General features: G+C 42.3%; 1 protein-coding gene across 4 annotated transcripts in view; it reads right to left on the bottom strand.

Annotated features, from left to right (window-relative positions):
* LOC128082687 (glypican-5-like) overlaps positions 1-19,889 on the bottom strand; it is a 366,543-nt gene extending 346,654 nt beyond the window's left edge. For 2 of the 4 annotated variants that reach the window (XM_052687115.1, XM_052687116.1), the window contains exon 1: positions 19,667-19,889. In XM_052687115.1, coding sequence (XP_052543075.1) covers positions 19,667-19,826 — 160 coding nt within the window. In that variant the 5' untranslated portion in view covers positions 19,827-19,889. The remainder of the gene's footprint in view (positions 1-19,666) is intronic. The other 2 variants (XM_052687113.1, XM_052687114.1) reach the window with 1 other exon arrangement.
* Between the last annotated feature and the right edge of the window lie 1,788 nt (positions 19,890-21,677).

The following is a 21,677-nucleotide window of genomic DNA, read 5'->3' as shown; positions in this document are numbered from 1 at the left end:
TTGATGTAAGAGACAAGACTCAGACTGGGAAGTGACAGGTGCTGCACAGGGCAAGGACTACCTGCGTTGCCTGTGGGAGAGCACAAGGGCCACCATTCCAGACCCCGCACTTCCACAAATAGGCAACTCAATGTTTAATACTGATTAAACAAAATGACTTCCCAGCAGCACAGTGCTAAGTGAGAAAAATTCTTAAAATGTGAGCCTATCTGCTGACTGTATGATTGTGAATGTTCAAAGGCTTCCCAACTGCACGGTGCATGCCAAGTCAAACAATTTATACTCCTTGAAGACTCATCTTTCTCTCCTTCTAGTTTTTATGTTTTTATTTCAAGTACAGACAGATGCATAAAGAACATTTTAAAGCAGTCAGGTTGATAGAGATCAGTTGTTCTCCATCAAATGGATTTGTACATTATTTAGTGTAATGCCAACTCCTTCCTTAACTTTCCTGGACAGCATACGTAATTGCAATACAGAGGTGAGAGAAAAGTTGCAAGAACTGTCACAAATTTTTGCAAAAACCTACCTACTATAGCTCATCTTTCATTATACCTCACCACATTCACAGCTGAAAATCCCATACAATTTTTCACCATGAGTCATAAACATGCAAAAATCATTTCTTACTGGAAAATAATATTAAAAAAAATCTTTCTACCTTGTATCATCTAAAGCCAACAATAAACAATTCAATTACTTCTCTCCAGTGGGGATAGCATTTCATTGTCATAGAACTCTGACATGCAGTACTTCCAGGAAAATGCCACAGAAACCACATATTGTGAAAAGCCTATACTAAATTAGAGATATGTAACTCTCTGTGGATTACAATGTTTACAGAAAAAGTGAAGTTTTTAAATGAATGTTGTAGGTTTCTAGCCCTATTATAAAGAAAACCTCTGAATGCAAATAAATACAAGGCCATTTATTTAGTTCTACCAAAGGATGAAATAAAAATAGCTTTATGAGAGGAGGAATTGCCTCATTCATCTCAACTGTGAAGACTAACAATAATTCAGATACTAATGCCAACTGATCTACCAACGGCACATGACCTTCTTTTTGTAAGAACTGCTTTACCTGCTGTGGTAGGATCTGTAGAAGGTAGTATAGCACAGAACATTTCAAAGACATTGATACATTCATGGTCATTTGTATTTCTTACTGTTTTTCATTACAGCTGTCAATCTACAAGTGTCATAGTGTTAGACTGGAAGAAGAAACCAAAGTAAAGAAAAATCAAGAAGAAATAAGGGACTTATAGAACTTTAGGTACCACTCTCAGAAAGGGAAATTGGAAAGAACAATAAAATTACAGTAGCGAGGAATTCCATGACCCTCCCCTCAGATCTGCGTTTTTTACCTGAAAGCCATGAAGCCAAAGTGTTCAATAACACCTTCTATTTCCTTTAAACATGTATCACTTCTTCCCAAAGATTTAATTTTACAGCACTAAACCCAAATGCTTATGATGTTTGGCCATTTCCATTCTGAAGTTGAGCACCAAAGTCAATGGCAGAAAACAAGTTTATTAGATAGTTTCTGTCAGTGCTATGCCAATATTTGAAATTATTTCTTTAGGATTCCAATCTCTTTTTCATTTTACTTACTTTTAGGAAGAAGAAAGAATGAAAACTCTAAAACCTCAGAGAAAAGCACCATGAGAACCTCTACATTATTTTCACAAACAAAATAGTAATTGTTTACGAAGCTGAACCAAAACTAAACAGTTGATTACTAGATAAACACCCTTCACTAAAATCAACTCTTCAGCTCCACCACCCATGACATGATAATTAATTAAAGGAGGCAACAGTAAGTCTACAGTATTACAAAGTCTCCGCAACGTGTTTCCTTTCTTCAGTTCTTCATGCTTATAATTCTGCCGCAGTCAAAATCAGTGACAATGATGTAATACTAGAGTTTGTTGTCATGAACTGGACCTGCAGGCATTGGAAGGCAACCCAGAGCAGAGAGAAGATAAAAGAGCTCAACACACATGACTAAACATTGGAGTTGAATACTCATTCAGCATGAATATTCTCAAAAAATAAAAACTTCCATGTGCTGTATCAGCATTTTGGCACCACACCCCTGTCCTAGTCTATTCCTTGGCAAATCTGCATGCTCTTGCAGGAACAGTTGGCAGAACACGGTGCTTGTTACAGGCTACAGAATGTTGAAAAGTGCAGCACAACTGCGTAATACTCATAGGCAAAAACAAACAAACAAACAAACAAACAAACAAACAAAAACCAACCTAACAGCTCCCAATTTCCATCATTTACCATATCCCAGAATCACAGAATCATAGAATCACTCAGGTTGGAAAAGACCTTTAAGATCATCGAGTCCAGCCACAACCTAACCATACTACCCTATCTCTAACAGTCCTTCGCCAAATCACGTCCCTGAGCACCACATCCAAATGGATTTAAACACATCCAGGAATGGTGACTCAACCACTTCCCTGGGGAGCCCCTCCCAGTGCTTAACAACCCTTTCTGTAAAGAAGTATTTCCTGATATTCAACCTAAACTTACTCTGGTGCAACTTAAGGCCATTTCCCCTTGTCCTGTCACCTGTCACAAGTGAGAAGAGACCAATCCCGCTCTCACTGCAATCACCTTTCAGATACTGGAAGAGAGCAATAAGGTCTCCTCTGAGCCTCCTTCTCTCCAGACTAAACAGCCCCAGTTCCTTCAGTCTCTCCTCACAGGCCATATTCTCCCAGCCCTTCACAAGCCTTGTTGCCCTTCTTTGAACTGCTCCAGCTCCTCAATGTCCTTTCTGTACTGAGGTGCCCAAAACTGAACACAGAAGTCGAGGTGAAGCCTCACCAGTGACGAGTACAGGTGCAGGATGACTTCCCTATTTCTGCTCATCACACCATTTCTGATTCAAGCCAGGATGCCATTGGCCTTCTTGGCCACCTGGGCACACTGCTGGCTCATATTCAGCCAACTGTCCATCAGTACACCAAGGTCTCTTTCCAGCCACTCCTCCCCAAGCCTGTAGGGTTGCCTAGGGTTGTTGTGACTAAAATGCAGGACCTGACACTTGGCCCTATTGAAACTCATACGGTTTGTCTCAGCCCATTGATCCAGTCTATCCAGGTCCCTCTGCAGTGCCTTTCTCCCCTCCGGCAGATCAACACTCCCTCCCAACTTGGTGTCATCTGCAAACTTACTGATAGTGTGCTGAATCCCCTTGTCATTAATAAAGATGTTAAATAGAAGCAGCCCCAGTACTGAGCCCTAGGGGACACTGCTGAAACAGGCTGAAAACTATTGAAAACCAGGGTGAAAGGATACCCTTTATTTGACCCCTTAGATTGCTAACAGTTCCTAGCAGAGACTGCATTTTGCTGTGTGCATGTTTAGTGGCTTCGAGAGCCTGCTCTATTTGGTTGGAGACCTGCAGTCAGAGGCGTCCCAAAGGGGCTGGTACTGGGTCAGGTCTTGATCAACATTTTCATCAATGACCTGAATGAAGGAAGAAAGTGTACCCTCAGCAAGTTTCATGATGATACAAAGCTGAGAGGAGTGGCTGACACTGCAGAAGGCTGTGCTGTCATTCAGCAAGACCTGAAAAGGCTGGTAAGTTAGGCAGAGGGGAACCTGATGAAGTTCGACAAGTGCAGAATCCTACACGGGGTGAGGAATAACCACATGCATCAGCACAGGTTAGAGGCTAATCAGCTGGAGAGAAGCTCTGCAAAGCAGAACAACAGGTTGGCCATGAGAGGGGATCCTATCAATACTTAGCTAAATTACTTTGAAAGGTATGTCTACTATTTATTGCCATGGAAACGAAAACAGATTTAAAGATTGCTGTAACAGTGTTAGATACCACAAATTCTCAACTACAAAACAGTAATTTTCAACATAGTCAACACCATCAGCTATGCATTTTTGCAAGCAATAAACAAGAGCACGCTTTTCCAAATCTGCACCAGTGGGGGTGACCCACTGTCACTGTCACCACTGCTAAAAGGCACCATCCACTGCCTCACTGTGTTCACACCAACTGTTTGGTCTCCGTTAGCATTCAACAAGTGTCAATGAGTGTCAATGGAGTTTTTTTTTTTCCAAAAAGAGGAATTCAGTCCCATACCTTTGCTCCATATGGACTTCCATGTCAGCCATTATTCTGTCATGCTACCCCTCTGCTGCCATCTGCCACACAGCAATGACATGTAATGGAATATCAGTGGGATGTTTCAACTTCTACTGCCACCCCACCAATTTATGCCTGATTTCATGGGCCAACACCATGAAATAGGAGGCATTATTTTTGGAGCAGCCCTCGTAAATATCTGAAGGGCAAGAACTAAGAGGATGGGGCCAGGCTTTTCTCAGTGGTACCTAGCGACAGGTCAAGAAGCAACAAGTACAAACTAGAACATAGGAAATTCCATATGAAAATGAGGGAAAACATCTTGGGTAAAGATGACAGAGCCCTGCCACAGGCTGCCCAGAGAGGTGGGAGAAGTATCCTTCTCTAGGGATATTCAAAACCCACCCTGCTTTAGTCTGTGATCTACTGTAGGGAACCTGCCTTAGCAGGGGGATGGACTGGGGGACCTCCGGAAGTTCCTTCCAACCCCTATGGCTCTATGATTTCCTTACAACATTAAGCCAAGGCACTATTAACAGCACATCAAACTGATCGTTTCCCTTCTTGGTTGCATCTTTCCACTCAAAACTAACAGTGTTATTGATGCTTCAGAACTAGTAAGTCATACCAGGCAAAGCAGTCACAGTGCTGCAAGAGCAGTTCCAAGGCAGCCACACAAAGTATCAGACAGCACTGCAATGGTTACACACGTTCAGAAATGCCAGAGGCAGGTGATTAGAAAGGAAGCTGAGTATGGCAGCCATCAGAGACACAGTGGCAGCAAAAATGACATGCACTGGCCCTATTCAATTGCTGCTACTCAGCTCATGTTTGGCGCCTGTGATAGTGACTCTAGAATGAACTTCCCAAACGTAAGCCAACAGCCCTGCCAACAAATGACACTGATGCTTTTCATCACAGTCAGGGTTTACTTCCATCTGAAAATGTCACAGAGTGTGGCAGGTCCTTGAGCAGCAAAGGGGGAGCTCCTCCTTTTAGATCACAGACAGGTACCGCCAAACAGTTACTTTTTGGGGAAAGAAAATGTTTCTATTTCCTGGCTTATTTAGGGCAACTCAGATTAGGAAGAGTAAATTTGCTAACTGCAGCCTGAAACTAAAAAGGCCTTTAGCCTAGGTTGGGACTAAACAGTCCATGCAGTTTGCTCTAACAGGAGTGCCAGGAATACAACAGAAGCATGTGGGTAATGTGTGGGAAAAGGGGAGTTCAAGTCCCCAAAATCTCATCTGGTTATTGCTGCTAGCCTGTGTTAAGTCACTGTCCATTATATTATCTTGTAACGGGCAATAAGCCTTCCTCAGGGGGAGAGAGGAAGCCAGGGAGATGCCCAATGGGTCAATTGCTGAAAAAATGGAAGGCGGTAGGAGAGGATCAATGCACCAAAAGTCAACTGTTGAAACACTGTAATCACAGCTGGTCATTCTGTTTTAGAAGAATTAACGTTGTTTTGAAGATGAAAGAGAAAATAGGATGAAATGCTTCATGCTGATTTGTTTTATTTGACACATCATATAGCAATGCAAAAAGAACATGGACTTATACCAAAAAAATCACATGGTGATGATCTTAGAAAAGGATAATTAGAAACCCCATAAGCACTGCTGCTCATCCTGCAGCATCAGTAAACCATGCATCAGAGATCAGCAAGAGGAATGGTGGGTCCCACAGTCAGGGCCAGACAGGGGCAATGTGGGGCCAGAAGAGAAGTACAGAACAATGAAGTTAGTTCAAGTTCAGGGCAGAGGAGACCATACATGGATGAGATCGATTTTGAAATACATTTGAGTTTGGGAAGTAATGAAGTGAGCAAGAGAGACAGAGAGAGAGGATTTAAGTGCAATGGGTGCTTTTGAGACACAGGCTAGGATCCAGCAGCTGTGACAGATTTGTGATCCCAGAAGCTTTGGAAGTAGCACACAGAGAGGACCAAGACATGGTAGCTAAGGTGGTGGAAACTAATAGCAGATCCAGACTGGAATGATTTGCAAGTCTGCTCACATATGAAGAAAGAACTTTAGTTTTAGCAAAGGAACAAGCAGAAAGAATCCACATTCGTGGAACAGGGAACAGTGGACAATCTTTTTTCTCAGCCTCCTAAGTGGGACCTGAATAATCCTGGCACTACTTAAGTATCAGACTTATTCTGATTTCATTCAGGATAAGGCATGCCATCCCTAAAGCAAAAAAATTTGTTTAAATTGTACCAGGTGGTGCAGAACAGGAACGAGACTGCACTTAGCAGAGGACCAATGCTTTACATACATGCAAGAAGAGCACTGCAGAAGAGATTGCCCACTAAATTAGCAGAGATTTAAAAGTTTGGGAGGAGTATCAAAACAGGCAGCCGATGCAGCAGGGAGGTTTTGGAGGAGTGCCGAGTCAGGCAGAGAAAATACTGATGAAGACTGAAGGGGGCCGGGGGTGGATTCAAAGCTATCCTCAACAGAGTATGAAGAAAAAAAGAAGTGAAATTTCTTGCACATACGGGACAAACTTACACTGTTATTAATACTTGTTAAGCAATTAGACAGCCCTAGCTGTTGATGTCACAGGGAAGATGGAGGACACGCCATTCTTTAATGATTAACATTTAGGCATCAGTTTTTTGTATACACCTGAGTGCCCTGTACCACTTTTAGGTAGAACTATACTCAAATTCAAGTACATGCCACCAAGAATAAGGCTGTGGAAACCCAGGTCTTTACGTTAAAGGAATCATCTCCCGAATGTGAAATATTTGAAGAGCTAGAGAATATGATAATGTCATCTGTATGGGATGCAGGAACCCCAGGAAGATCAAGGTGGGCCATTAATTGTACACCAGAAGCCAAACAGCAGATCAGTAAGAAAAAAATACATGTATTTAAACTGCTTGTGCATGAAAGACTGCATACTGCCCCAGGGGTCCCGACACAGAGATTAGAACCTTGGAGAAAAAAAATGTGTGCTTTTCAAAGCAGCTCGACAACATCAGCAAACCATGGCTATCACAACTTAGAGCAGGGGCAGCCACTGTACTCTTGATGCAGGAAGCTAGGAAGCTGACTCTGGGAGAAAAGATAATTGCATTTGTGCCATACATGGTGACAGTGGTTGACCTCCAGCAGAATGCTGAAATACCAAAGTGCATTGCTAGAAGGAGAGGACATCGCACTAAAAGTGACCACCCTGCACTATTCTTAACAGCAAGTGCAGATGAAGGAGATCTGGAGCATGGCTGTCTCCAAACTATTGAACAACTATATTCCATATGAGCTGACCTGTGTGATACTTCTGTATAGGAGATGGACTAGGAGCCGTTTCTTGATGGCAACAGCTTTGTGAAGAAGGTTATGTTTTAGGGACCCAGGATGAAATGAAAGAGGCCAAAGCTTTGTCTTTCAATACATTAGCACAAAAGCTGAAATGACTGCCTCACTGCCAGATGAACAGATCAAAAAATCAGCAGAATATGGATAATAATCCATCAACACACTGGGGAATAGAAGCAATGTTCAAAAGTATCAGACACCATATTTTAAGCATACAAGCAGCAGGAATCATAAAGACTGTTGTTAGAAGATCTGAACTCTGTTTGAAAAACAATCCTGATGACCTAAGTGACCTCCACTCAGAACAACCAAGAGAGGAAACTGCCAGATTACTGGCAGGTAGATTTGTACCATGGGAGGGACAAGGTATGTCCAGAGATGCAACTCCTGGAAAGGAATAGCAAAATTCCATCGGTTAGATGAAACAGCATACATGGGAAACCAGACTAGTTGTTATATCTAACTGAGAATGTGGGGAGCCATCTAATTAATATGATTAAATGGCTGGTTTCAGAAGGAATTGGACAGTGTCAGCAATGCAAAAATAAGGCCTAGAAAACAATAGTATATAATTGAAAAGGAACATTAGCAACATACAGTTAGGAAGGAGTGGTGTATTGAATTGGGTATTGGATCAAAATATAATAGGATGAATTGGAATTGTGAACAAAAATTAGGAAATGGTAGTCACATAATTATCATCACAGATGTTCTAACATTAACAGAGCAGTGTAAAACAAAAGCCTCAAAGGCACGTAGCAAAGAGGTCCTTTCACCAGAATGTTCACTTTGGGTAACCTCAGTTAGATTCTGGACTACACATCTACATGAGTGTTCAGTCACCAACAAGAAACCTTGGAATTCTAGATCCTTTGCTCAACGAGGAAACAACATCATTATTAACGGGGGACTTATAATAAGCTATGAGCAGAGTTAAGAGGGAGACTTCAAAGTTTGTAGTTAGGACAAGAGGTATGTGGATTTTTAAAGTTGGACAAAGAGCACTACTGTGTTTCTATTCCTAATATTATACAAGATTTGGAAGAACAAATGAATAAAATGAGAAAAGTTGCAGAAGACAGCCAAATCATTAGGCAGATTACAAAACTGTCTAAATAAAGTCCTCCAAGGTATAGGAAGATGGTCACTAAGAGGATGTCTTGCTTCATTATTAGAAGGATTGATATTTCTTGTCCTTCTAATTGGATGTGAGAATAATGGGATGTAAGAGAACAGTAGAAAAGAATGTGTATGAAATTAAGTTGAAGTTTGTCAATGTAGCTTAAGAATTTATTGAGCACAATGGATTTGGTTGTTTTATTGTTTGTTTGCATCTATGCGATTTTGTAATGTATCATTAAGACAGGTATCGTTTTAAAGGAACAGTGACCTAGAACCATGACCTTCTGAACTTTAATTTTAGATTTTTGTAACAATTACATAAGTGAGACTACCAAAGTATGTAACTTTATAAGTCTCAAAGGGACAAATTGTTGTGGACCACTGTGACCATTTTAGATAACAGGAAATAGATTGCTTGCAATAGGTTCCTGCCTACATAGCAAGACCACCCTCCAAGGCCACTCTGAAGATACGAACCAGTTACAAGAAGTCCTTGGTCCTGCAGTCAGCAAAGCAGCCACAAAAGGAACTTTCCATCCCTAATAAAGTATAAAGACCAGAGAGTTCAACTAAAGGACACACACAGAGACAGAGAAGGAGAGACAGATGATTACTAAGGGGCTCAGGACCACCACCAAGGAGCCAGAATGCTATGTTAATGATTTTAGGGGAAGTATCGAATAAGTTTGTACCATCCAGGAAAACAGTCACAGATGTAATACAAATAATGTACATAAGCTGAAGATCTTTTGTGCCAGGTACACACGGTTAGGTGGAATGACTTTCACATGCATCCATTTCCCATGCATCCAGCACCAAAATAAAAGAATGCCTGCTGCTAAAGACCACACTGGTCTTAAGTAGCTATCTTTTAGACTGATGTTTTTGTCCAATAAGAAGTGCGCATGCTGTTACAAAGCTCATTTGACTACACACATTAACTATTATGCATATCCCAAAACTAGACTGGAAGGACAAACAAAAAAAAAGCTTTATTCTGTCTCTCTATCACCAGTACAAATGCATAGAACACTGTTACAGAGCAGCACAAGCCCAAGTAGTTTTTTCCACATGTGAATACTGAAACAAGGAGGAAGGTGATAAGAACAGGATAAGAAGGAAAAGCCCTGTATTTCAGGAAAGGAGAGTCAGGTTTCTCATTAGGAAAAGAAACAAAGCAGTAAGATCATAGAATGGACTGGGTTGAAAAGGACCACAAAGATCATCTAATTTCAACCCCTCTGCTACGTGCAGGGTTGCCAACCATCAGACCAGGCTGCTCAGAGCCACATCCAGCCTGGCCTTAAGAACTGGAATAAACAGCCTAAAAAAGTTGTGATCATCTATTACTGCTTTAAATTCAACTAATCCTGGCTCCAACAAGCAGGAGTGGGCTAGATGACCAGGTCAGGACCATCCCAGCACTGTTTTCTATTACCCTACTCTTTAAGAAGTTCTCAGCAGTGTATTTTTCTAATTACACTCCGTTTACACCAGATTCCCTTTGCCTTACTCACAGTTTCTAGCACAAACACCCAGGGCAAGCTTTCCTGGACTCCAGCTCCTTTGGCACTAAGCTGCTGTATCTTTTGTGAGAATTTGGCCCTTAAGATCTGTTAGGAGTAGAGCTTTAATTTCACAGCAGGAATCTTGCTTATTTTTCCTCTATATTTACTGAGAATAAAGGGAAGACCATGCAAATGCCCCTCTGCTTAGACCTTAACAAAGTGGAAGAAAACATGTAAATGTGAACGGGAGGCCTTTTCAAAAGTAAAATGACTTTGCCAGGATCCCTTTGCACTATGTGCATGAATGATTTGTGACAAAACAAAAAACTGCTAGCCCAGCACATCACCCATGTCAGAGACTAGAGCAATTCAAAACCCTTGGTAGTTCAAGCACTTTCTGGAACTTGAAAGGCTTTCTTAGGCACCACTTAGTTTCTTTATGGCTTTTACATGACTTTGATGTGCACCTAAGACTGAGGAATCTTAATCTGAACGTTTTCTATGGAATATACTGTGTTGTATATAAATCACAAAATCTTGTCACCCTGATTAGCATGAGTCAAAAAGTTGGAAAAGCTTTGTGCCTGAAGCTAAAAATTCTGAGTTGTTATTTTTATACCTAAATAAGACCCCTACATTTCCAGGCACTGAGCTACTTTCAAAAGGTTTGTCTAGTAATTGCACTGCAGTAATATTCCTAACTACTGACAAAGTACAGAGTGTGAGGTGGTAGCTAAGTTATAAAAACATCACCTTCTCCCATTCTCATCCACTCCTCAAATAAGAGATTTAAAGCTTCTTAAAGTAAAGACATCTATGGAAACAAACAATTCTTCACATGTTACAAGATCTCTCCTCTGAGTGCAAACATGACTGTGTAAACAGAAGCTTCATCCTCCCCCGCACTACGCACACTTAACCCCCAGTAGCATTAATGGGAATTATGCATGCATAACAAGCAGAGAACAGTCCTCTCTGAATAGGACCCTTGTTGGAACAATGAATGCATTTAACCATTAACATCTCGGGATCTGCAGAAATAATCCAACCTAACTAGCCACCAAACAAAGCTACCACGACCTATCTGATATGATTCAGAAAGTGGCTCTCTGAAATTTCTCTCATTTGTTTTTAAAGGACTTGACAGTGGTCTGCACCATAGAATCTCTTTGCTGGCGTGAAACTCTCAAAGAATAATGGTCCTCCACAGTGTCTCTACACATTCTGTGCGATGGAGAGCTCTGGAGAAAGACCATGACCTCGGGAATCAAGCAAAGTAATTAGAAAACCAAAAATCCATATATATGTATACATATATATGCTTTATATGCTTACATACTATATATATATGGATATATATATCCATATATATATACACACACACTTCAAATGCTTACGTACACTGATCTTTGGTGTTAATGGAAACCCAGTAAGAACACTGCAGGGAAGAATATGGCACAGAATAACTAAGGGATACAGATCAAAAGGAGAAAGGCTGATTAAAGAGAACTTCTAGGGGGAAAATAGCTGTCTTCTACAGCTCTGAAGTTCTTACACAATTGCCTGGCTGCATTTGGGTTTTATTCTCACATTTTAGCTATCAAAATGCAAGACAGAACCTGAGGATGTCATCTGGCTTAATGAGGATTTTGATCCTGAGAATTCTGAATCATTACATGATGCATTAAACAGTATCATCCGTAGATTTAAAATTTCTCCATCAAGTGCTTTCTATATTCCTTTGAACTAGTATCTTGAAAAATCACAAGTAAAAAACGTATTTGTTAACATTGCATATGTGAGTCCACTAAGAATGTAATTAACAACCATCCTTCAAAACTGTTGGACTAGGAATAGCAAAATAGATGAATTTATACTCATAATAGCATATGCATAGTGCTAATCCATAAGAGAAAGTTGTCACTACTCCTCTATAAGTTGTTCGCTAAATAGTGCGAAGGCACTTGGTGCTGGACAGACTTACAGCCCCAAGGCAGTCCAGGATACACACATACTCCAAAATTCATCTTTCAGATTGCTAGGGCCAAAGGCTTTAGCATGTCTGTGCAGCACCTTGTATAAAAGAGGTTACCTTCAATCCATAGTGAGTCTTGGAGTGCTACCCAATTACAGAAGTGCAGAAACGTTTCACTTCAGAAATAAACCACACAGAAGCAGCTAAATATCTGCTGAACCACAGAGCAGTGAATTAAATTATACCGCATTTCTAAGCCATGCAGCTTTCCTTGCCATCAGATACCACTACACTACATGACTCCACGTGGACTTGGCAAAAATCTTCCCAACAACATGAGATTAATTTTACCCTAAACTATTGATAGAAATCCTGTCCTTATTGCTCTTCCACAATGCGGCTGTAAGGTCCAGAATTGTTAAAGCAGTTCAAGCAGGCATCTAATTCTGGGTATTAATATTGCTACAAAAAACATTTAGCTCTTGAAATAGACAAAAGAGACCCATAACAAAGCATTCTGGACACATTACATTTCTAACAAACAGAGCAGAGACATGCATCTTCAAGATGATAATTAATTAAATCTTTGGCTAGGAACTTCACTTCATCCACTCACATTGCTTAGAGATTATCTTAATGTGAATGGATCAAGAATTTGTAAATATCTCCTCATAGGTATCAACATGCTTCTACCATATTAAGCAGTGATACCTGATTACATTGACAGAGGTTGACAGCAGGTATAAATTCTGTGTCACAGGCTTGGCTGCTGTTTGGAAATTTATTCTGATCCGCCAAAATTTGTGTTTTCCCCTACAAGCAGATGCAGTGCTCTAAACTATAATTGATGAGTATCTATCTGAGGTATTATTAAACATGAGCCTCTTCATCATGTTATTTTATGCTTTCATGGGAGAAAGATTCAATTACAAAGACTCTATAATGCTTGGAACTATAGCTCATTTTATATAGCCTAAAAGCAAAATCTTTTTTAGAGAGAAATCCTTTTTATACCAGGATGCATTTCACACACAGTCTTGCTTGACACAGATGCTCAGGTTCATGCTCATTTTCATGATTAATCTTTATAAAAGCTTTTACTCATTTTGATGTATTTATTCTATTGATGTACATGGCGATTCTTATCATGCCAACTTGGCTTCCACTTATCCCATTAATGCCTTCTCATTAGTACCACCCCTCGGTTCAGTAGAACTGAGGTGTGGGGAGGATATTTTTCGGTTACCTTCTGATTAGACTTAAAGATAGCACAACTTCAGGGGCAGATAAGGTGATACAGAAGCAGCTCTTGCGAGTCACTAATATTTTAAGGACAGGTCATTTGTTCCTACTAAGTTTCTACTCAATTTAGCATTGCAGTTCAGAATAACCAGATCAGACGTGACCATAAAAAAATTAAATGACTACAACCTTTTGCACAGAGATGCATAGAAAAAGAACAGACCACTTGAATCATAGGAATGCTTGGCTCCTTCCCTTGACTCTCTTTGATGACAAGGGGGAAAAGTCGATTCTCTGCTGACTTTTGGATTCCTTCTCAAGATGTTTACAGCAAAGGTCGATCCAAATAACTAAGCCAGTCTTCCGTGCTCACTTAGACCAAATGGTCACGCAAATCACAGAGGACACTTTCTGAGGATCACAGACATGAGTTCTAGATATTTCCATCAAGCACTAGAGGTTTCCACCTGGCAGTGGAACAGTGATTCACTCTATGAGGCACTAAGAAAGTTTAAACAGATTTTTTTTGCATACAGATTGCTCCCATGAGGGCATTACAGAATGGGCAACTGGAAAAAAGAAACAGAGAAGGAAAGATATTAGCACTGGCATGCCTCTTGCTACATTCATCACCAGCCTCAGGTTAACACTCCTAGTGACAACCTGAGCCTGAAAAGGGCCATAAAATCCTGAGGCATCCTTACTCCAAAGGAGCTGCAGGCTGCAAAAGCATAACTTTTTTTCTGCTCACAATAGCTGTCACCATAAGCACTGTTTACAGCCTGTGACTGCTCAGAGACTCAGGAAAGACTGCTTCTTCCCTGGGACTTGATGTGGAAGAAAAGAGGGAAAGATGGATGATTTTCACGTTCAACTTCCAATCAAGAAGATTGAAATCAGAAATCAAGAAAAACTACAGCATTTTTCCTATCATAAAGAATTATGGGGAAATCAGCCTGAAGAAATGAAAGCACCTCACTGACACTTTGTCCAGCTGCAGTCCTGCTGCTCCCTTTGCTGGCAGCCTTTCAGCCCCCTAAGAATAACATTATCATGACACAGCTAACAGCATGGGGAAACTGAGGCAGAGCTGGCCTCATCTTAAGCTATTCAGAGAGTGACAAAGCCGGTAGAGGTGTACCATGTAAGGAAATCTCCCACTGTGACAAGGCACAAGTAATGTCAAGGACATTTCACAAGGTGGTTACAACTAGTAGCTACAACATGATAGTTGTTTTTCTAAAAGACAATTAAACCTTATGTAAACAAGATTATTTCTTTGCTTGTTCTAAAAAATCTCAACCATTCTACTCTTTTTAAGCATTAATGTGTATCCAACAATTCTTTCTCCCAGGCATACTCTTCATCCATGCTACTGAATGCAGTATGTGCACAGACACATAGGTGAAAGGAACCTGAGCATAAATTGCTATTCCCACCAAAGACTTTTAGTTGCTCTTTCTGATGTGGCAAAAACTTTCCAGAGCCAATAAGGAAGTGCCTTTCATATCTGGTAAGCACAAGGCTTATGAGTGACTTTGACAGAATATTGATGTGAACAAAATGTGTTTCAACACTGCACCATTACCAGAGGAATTACAGTGTTCTCATTGAGATTATAAAGAGCTGAGTGATAAAAGGGAAAAAAAAAAAAAAAAAGACAGGAAAAAATAAAGTGTGATACAACCTCCTCCATTTTAAAATGTTTAGATTAATAGATATTTTTGGATATATTCAAAAATGGATCTAGCTCATGCTCATGACAGAAGCTTTGCCACAGACTGAGAGACAGTCTCTGTCGTGCATCACAACCAAGGAGCTTCTGGTAGGAATCTAGGACACTTTTGTAAAGACACAAAGTAAAACAGATTTCATGTATAAATTGGTAATGCATGTCCAGCTCTGCAATGGGACATTCAGTGTGTATATGTATTCATATATATACACATTGTAAGGAACTGCATTGAAGGATGTAAAGGTGCTGCTGATTTAAAGGTGCTGGATGACAGTAGAAAACAAAGAAGCACTTTGCAGGACAAAATCTGCCCTTCAGAATTGAGTCCCAGAGCCAACACTCTTTGTTAAGCAGAAGAGCAGCATGAGAAGCAAACTGTCCTTTCAGCAGTCCTCAACAAGATTATCATTCTGGAGTAAAGATGTCCTAGAACTCTGTTACGAGTGACAGACATCCTTCTTGCTTACCAGATGTCATCCCAATTTTCTCTCTACAACTTACATATTTCAATACAGTTTTCTTCATATACTAGCCAAGAAGCAAAAGAGACAGAATAGGGCCTGCATGAAGAGGGAGGATTTTCTTGTGGTTACATGATTAGCAGAAGAAACAAGGGCTACTTCTGTGTTGACTCAGCTACAATTCACTGCCTGATTGCAGACAAGTCTAAGAACCCGGTTGGGTTCATCCAGTTTCCTACAGTCAGCCACCCCTGTGTTCAGTGCCAGGGAAAAACCCATAAATAAACAGAACCGTAACCACAGCCGGTGCCTACATGCAGCTACACTGTAATACAACCCAGGGTTCACAGGGTATTTCTCACTACAGCCCCATGTCTGGAAGGAATACCATGCATTGCGGTAAGCATCAGCTTTGAGTTATCTAGACTCTCTGGAACCATAGGCTTAGTTCCTTGGCAGGATTAATGCAGCTCTCCATCCTTAGAGTCAACATGTAATTCTCACTCATCAAAATGTTCACCTACGAACTCCCACAAAAACATCCCAGCTTGCTCAGCCTATAACAATCAAAGTACAAAACCAGGAGCTTATTACCTCAACTTCCAGTCTTGGGGAAGACACAAAAAACCCTTCCTCTCAATCCCAGCCAGAGCAGCAGTAACTCTACCTGATCAATCTGTTTGCTACTTGCAGCAAATTACCCTTGAAACACTCAGTGTTTGTTCAAGAAAAGCATCACAAGAAATACATTACAGGCTCCACTAGCAAAAAACAAAGTTCTTCCGACAGACCAAGGAGATCTGCTGATACCTGTTGTTAAGACTTCCCCTCCACTTCATGTCAAAGCACTATTCTTTCCTAGTCCTGCACTCGTTAACAGAATAGATTTCACTAGAACAGAAAAATCTCACTTCTTTTAGTGAAACTACGGAAGAGAATTTAAGAGGAGCCTCTTGAGCATCATTAAGAGCTCTCCTCAGGAGGTGACAGCTTTCAGGGAGGCCACTGCCATGTTCACATCACACTTTAAGAACAGAACAAATTTTCCACAGGATTTTTCCACAGGAATCCTCCTTGTTCCACATGCAAATACATTTTGTGGAGATCAGCAATCTGCCTACAGAGCTGTTTTCTAGTCATCAGGGCTAGCACAGAGTTCACAGGCCCCAAGCTCAAGAAGTGCATTTATCTTTACTTAAGCTTAAAACAGTGAGATAATAAGTGAAGCGATACAGCAATTATAACACAGAACAAGGCAATGCACCTAACCATCACTATGTGAGGATAGCAATAGTGATTAAGAAAGATACAGTTACAAGATATACCAGTTGCCCCACTGCTTTATCATCATGCAACGGGGAGGTCCTGTGCAGTGCATCCACTTCCAGGTAAGGTCTCCTCTACAAGTGCATCCAGCTTTTATACTGTTGAATAAACAAGTTTATGTGACAATGAGGCAGAAACATCTGCTTTCATTCTGCCATTGGATTCTACCTCAAGCCAGGACTCAAGGAGGAACTAAAGAAGTTTGTGTATTCATAGGCCTTGACACCATGCTTCAAAACAAGGAAAGGTTAATACATTCTCATAGTGCTTTATCCCAGCTACAACTCTTGCTAACGAGATGTTTCATCCATGATGCACTTTTTTTTTAATGATCATATATATTTTGCTAATGACTGGATACTGATTCTGGGTTGTCAGATTCATCTGGAGGTCAGCTTCAGTTCAAGGCCTGCCGTTCAGACCTCAGTATTTCAAGACCTTGTGCAACGAGGGCAGGCCCCACAAAGCTGGCACCCAGGATCCACTGGTAGGTGACTTCAGCTCTGCATCTGCACTAACGCCAGAGAGTGCAGGCTATAAACTCTTCAGTATCTAGAGTTACTTTTACTAAGTGTGAAACAAGCACCACCTGTAGGAGATAGAAACTATGCACTAGCCAGCCTCAGCCTGCTGACTCCTTGTCCAGCTTGGAAAACCTCCCTCCTCAACCAAGCTGCTGATTTTCCTGAAGATTACAAGAATTTAGTAATCTGTAAGACTAACTTCTGCCAGATCCACTGTACTAGTTAGGCAATAAATACTGGCATAAAATTAACCAAGGGCTTTCAACACTATTGTGACTAAAAATATCTGGTAAACAGATAACGTGACTGCAGAAATTGTGGTTTTTTTTGTTTTTTTTTTTGTTTTTTTTTGAGAAACCCAACATGCAGATGGATGAGAAAAGAGGAGCACCCCAATGCGTGTGCTGGTCATGAGTTTTTAGAATGGCCCTCTGTACACTACTGTGTGCCTGGTGGGACAGAATAAGGTATATTCGCTGATAACAGCTGCCAGATGGAAACACTGGAAAACGCTTTAGTACCGAATTAATTAAGAGGGCATAACTCAGGAGGCATTGCTGCCTGGCAAGAGGCATCAATAACACACTGGAGCTTTGCTGGAGCTAAATACACCTTACAAACGGGGAAGATCAACACACACTGCATTTCCTTAGCTCTGTTCTGCTCCAAAAATCGTCTTCCTCTTTGTGAAAGCTAAAATTTACAAGGATATTGCTCTCCCTCACTTTCTCTCCTGCCATTTATCTTCTGAGAGCTTGTTATTCAACAAGAAAATTCAGTATGACACAAGGAATGCAATGAAGCCATCTCTGAGGCATCTTTCCTCCAGAGCAGAGCATGGTTTTCCCCACCCTTCATTCCCATTACTAGAGTTTGATTATAGTCTTTTATATATTCTATAAAACCTTTTAGAACTTCTTCCAGGAAGAGCTCAGGAAACAGTGCAACATAGTAGATGAGAAGCTTTGTTTTACCTCTTTTCTTTTTCTTTTTTTCTTTTTTTTTTTTTTTTTAACCAGCTTTCACACGTAGCTCTCCAAAAGCAATCTGATTTCTCCATCAGCACAAGAGAACAGTAGCAAGATTCACGCCTCAGAATGCCATTCCTGCTCATATCCTGTTGCCACAAACCAAGGTCTCCTTAGTCATAGACAACTTTCCAGCTGCAAGGAATCTGAACTGCTTTATGCAAAGAGAAGGTGAAGATCACCAGCACTGCGCAATTGCTTATGGCCACAGGAGCTGCCTTTGCTCAGACCAACAGTCTATCAAACCTACCCCTAAAACAGAAACCAATGCAGAAAACACACCCAAAACTAATTTCAATGAAGAATTCTTTTCATCAGCCTCTGCAAGCTTGAAGTGCTCTAAAAAGATCTGAAAAGAAACAAAGTTAACAACTCATACTGACAGGTATCCCTGCAAATGCACACGGGCAGCGTGCTAGCCAGAGGCAGTTACAGACTGTTCTGTAAGAGACTGGCAGCCTTTTCTTTTGTGTTCCAGTCTTGCAAATATTTTTCTTAAAACATGAGGAAAGTGGGAAAATGACTTCATTATCCAGATAGATCTATGGTCTTTCATAAAATTTACATCACCTGACTCAGTGAAGCACATCGCTCCCTTACAATGAATTCAAGAGAGAACTTACAAAACAAACCTTTTACTATGTACAACTTTTCTACTGTATATATATAAAAAAAAAGAACATCGCACTACTCATCAATTTTCACAATCACTAAGTGCTGTGGACTTGCTGCTCAACAGAGCGAAACCGAGTTCTGCTAATTACACCCCTCCAAAGCGTCACTCCCTCCTTTCTCACTGACTTTCTGAATTTACAAGCAAGAAAACTCCCAAATTCAGAAATTACGATACATTCCCCAGGATCTCTACACCTGGCCAGCAAAACAAGTACTCCTTAATAACTCAGCTACAAATTTGCCTTCTAAGAGATAATTCCTGTAAGGATTCTACGTGAAGAACTCAGCAAAAGGATCGCAGTAGCCCTAAAGAAGCGGAGGGGGGCCAATGGGGAAGGGAAAGAAAAAGTCCGGTGCTTCCAGTGACGGTCAGCAAGAAATACCTGCAGGCTGCAAACACCCAGACGTTTCGCAGCTCTCTCGCTCTCTCTCTCTGCCTCTCCGGGAATTGTATAGAAACGCGTACCGAGCGGTGCACCGAGCCCCGCCAGCCCCGGGCTGCCTCCCTCGGGCCAAAGGCGGCAGCGCTCCGAAGCGGGACCCGAATGCGACCCCGGGAAGATGCGCGCCGCCCGCAGCCCCCGAACGGCGGCCCCAGGGTGCGGGCGGTACTGACCGGCCGTGGGCACGTCGGGGACCAGCTTGAGGGGCCCGATCTGCCGCAGCTGGAACGCCGTCCGAACTTCGTGGCAGCTGGGAGCCCTGCCCGCCGTCAACTCCGCCGCAGCTGCCAGCAGCCACAGCCACAGCAGCCCGCGGCTCCTACCGGCGGCCATCTCGCACCCAGCGGCCGGGCCGGGCCGCAGCGCTGCGGGGCACGGGCCGTCTGAGGGCGGGGGGATGGTGGAGGGTGGCCGCGAGTCCCCCGGCCCAGGCCGCCTCCCGCCCGGCACCGCCGCCCCGCCCTGGCGCCCGCCCTGCTGCTCCGCGAGCGCGGCCGGTCTCGGCAGCTCCGGCGCTGAAGTTTTCGCAGAGCGCTCTGCGGCCTCCGAGCTCCGCTCCTGGCAGCGGGTGCCGGCAGAGCCGCGTGGCTACAGCGACCCGTCCCTACGGGAAACACTCCCTCGTGGGATGCAGGCGGCAGTCCGGGGGGGGAGGTGAGCGGGTCCCAGCGCGAGGAAGGACGTGCCGTGTCGCTCCCGGAATCCCGGCTGAATGACTCGGAGGGCACGAGAGAATCCTCACGAGGCGAGCAGCAGCTCCAGACCCCGTACCGCGGGACACGGAGAAAACCTTGCCCCAGCAAACATATGTCCCTGCGTACTGACTGCAGCACAAACTGTTGGCTTGTATTAAAAAAATGCACAGCTGTTAGATCCTACTTTGGGGGCACATGGAACGCGCTGGCTATTCCAAGTGGCCCTGAACTCTGAAAGCAGTCCAGAAAACCCATCAACAGCAATCAAGAAGTATCCTAGAGGCACACTCCTATCCATACATTTCATGTATAAAACTTAGCAACTAAGCTCTGAGTCGTTTTCCTGTTCTATAACTTCAAAGAGAAAGAAAGAAAGAAAGGAAAAAAAAAAGTACAGTCCTTTCAGGACGTAGTCTGGTTGCTGAGCTGCTGCTGGGACTCAGATTGCTGCTGTACCCGCGGCGCAGCACAACCTGCAGGAGCACAGACCCCGGGAAATGGCCGGCTGCCGGCAGCAGCTCGAGAGACCCGCAGTCCCCCACCTCGGGCCGGGGCTCTCCTCAGTGCCCTCTGCTGCCTCCTGGGCTGAGACTCCCACGAGAACCGGGGTGCTGTGAGAACACTTCTGCATCCCATTGTCCACCCTGGCATGCTTAACCATTGAGCGCTCTTAGTGCCCTTCTGCATGCAGTGTTCTCAGCAGCTATTTTCCCCCTCACAGAAACAACCATTTCCAGAGACACAAATCCCAAGGCATTTCTCACAAAGAGAATCTTTCAGGCATGCAAGCATGGTATGAGCTACTGTTATTGTTATCTTATTTCTTGAAGGATCCTTGTGACCCTTAAGATGCTTCTAATGTGTTCCCGGAGCAACAGGACAGTCCACCTCAGCTAATTTAACCATTACACTTTCCCATAAGAAGTACTGAGAAGCTGTTTCTCACTGTTGTCAATAGTTGTCTGAGTTGTATTTTAATAGCTAGAAATGCAAATCTTTTAAGCACTTTGCTGGTTCTATCTTTGTTCGTATCAAGTTCATAGCAAGAGATTAATTATTTTAATCTCTTTAATTTTTTTTTTTTTTTTTTTTTTTTTTTTTTTTTTTTTTTTTTTGTAAAACAAAACCCAGTTTGATTTAGAACATTTGAACTTGTAAACCACAGGCTGCCCAGAGTGCCATGGGTGCCCCATCCATGGAGATATGCAAGGCCAGGCTGGATGGACCCTGGGCGGCTACACATGCATTTTGTTTAACCTTGTGCCCCGTCCTAAAGATGTTATGCAGACAACACTCCCATTGACTTCAGCAGGAGTTCTGACAGAAAAGAAACAGCGGGATGATGGATTTGGCAAGCAATTCACCTGATGAAAACAGCACTATTTGGCATATATACATTATTCTCTGAATAGCATCTAACCAGTCCTGTGCAAAGGACTGAGGCGTTTAATTCAGTGGAAGTTTTCCCACTGTTTTCAGAGAGTGGCAA

The sequence above is a fragment of the Tympanuchus pallidicinctus genome, unplaced genomic scaffold (genome assembly GCF_026119805.1).
Source record: "Tympanuchus pallidicinctus isolate F22 unplaced genomic scaffold, pur_lepc_1.0 scaffold22, whole genome shotgun sequence".
Taxonomy (NCBI): domain Eukaryota; kingdom Metazoa; phylum Chordata; class Aves; order Galliformes; family Phasianidae; genus Tympanuchus; species Tympanuchus pallidicinctus.
Note: the sequence above shows the minus strand (reverse complement) of the source record. Positions and strands in the feature narration are given on the sequence as shown.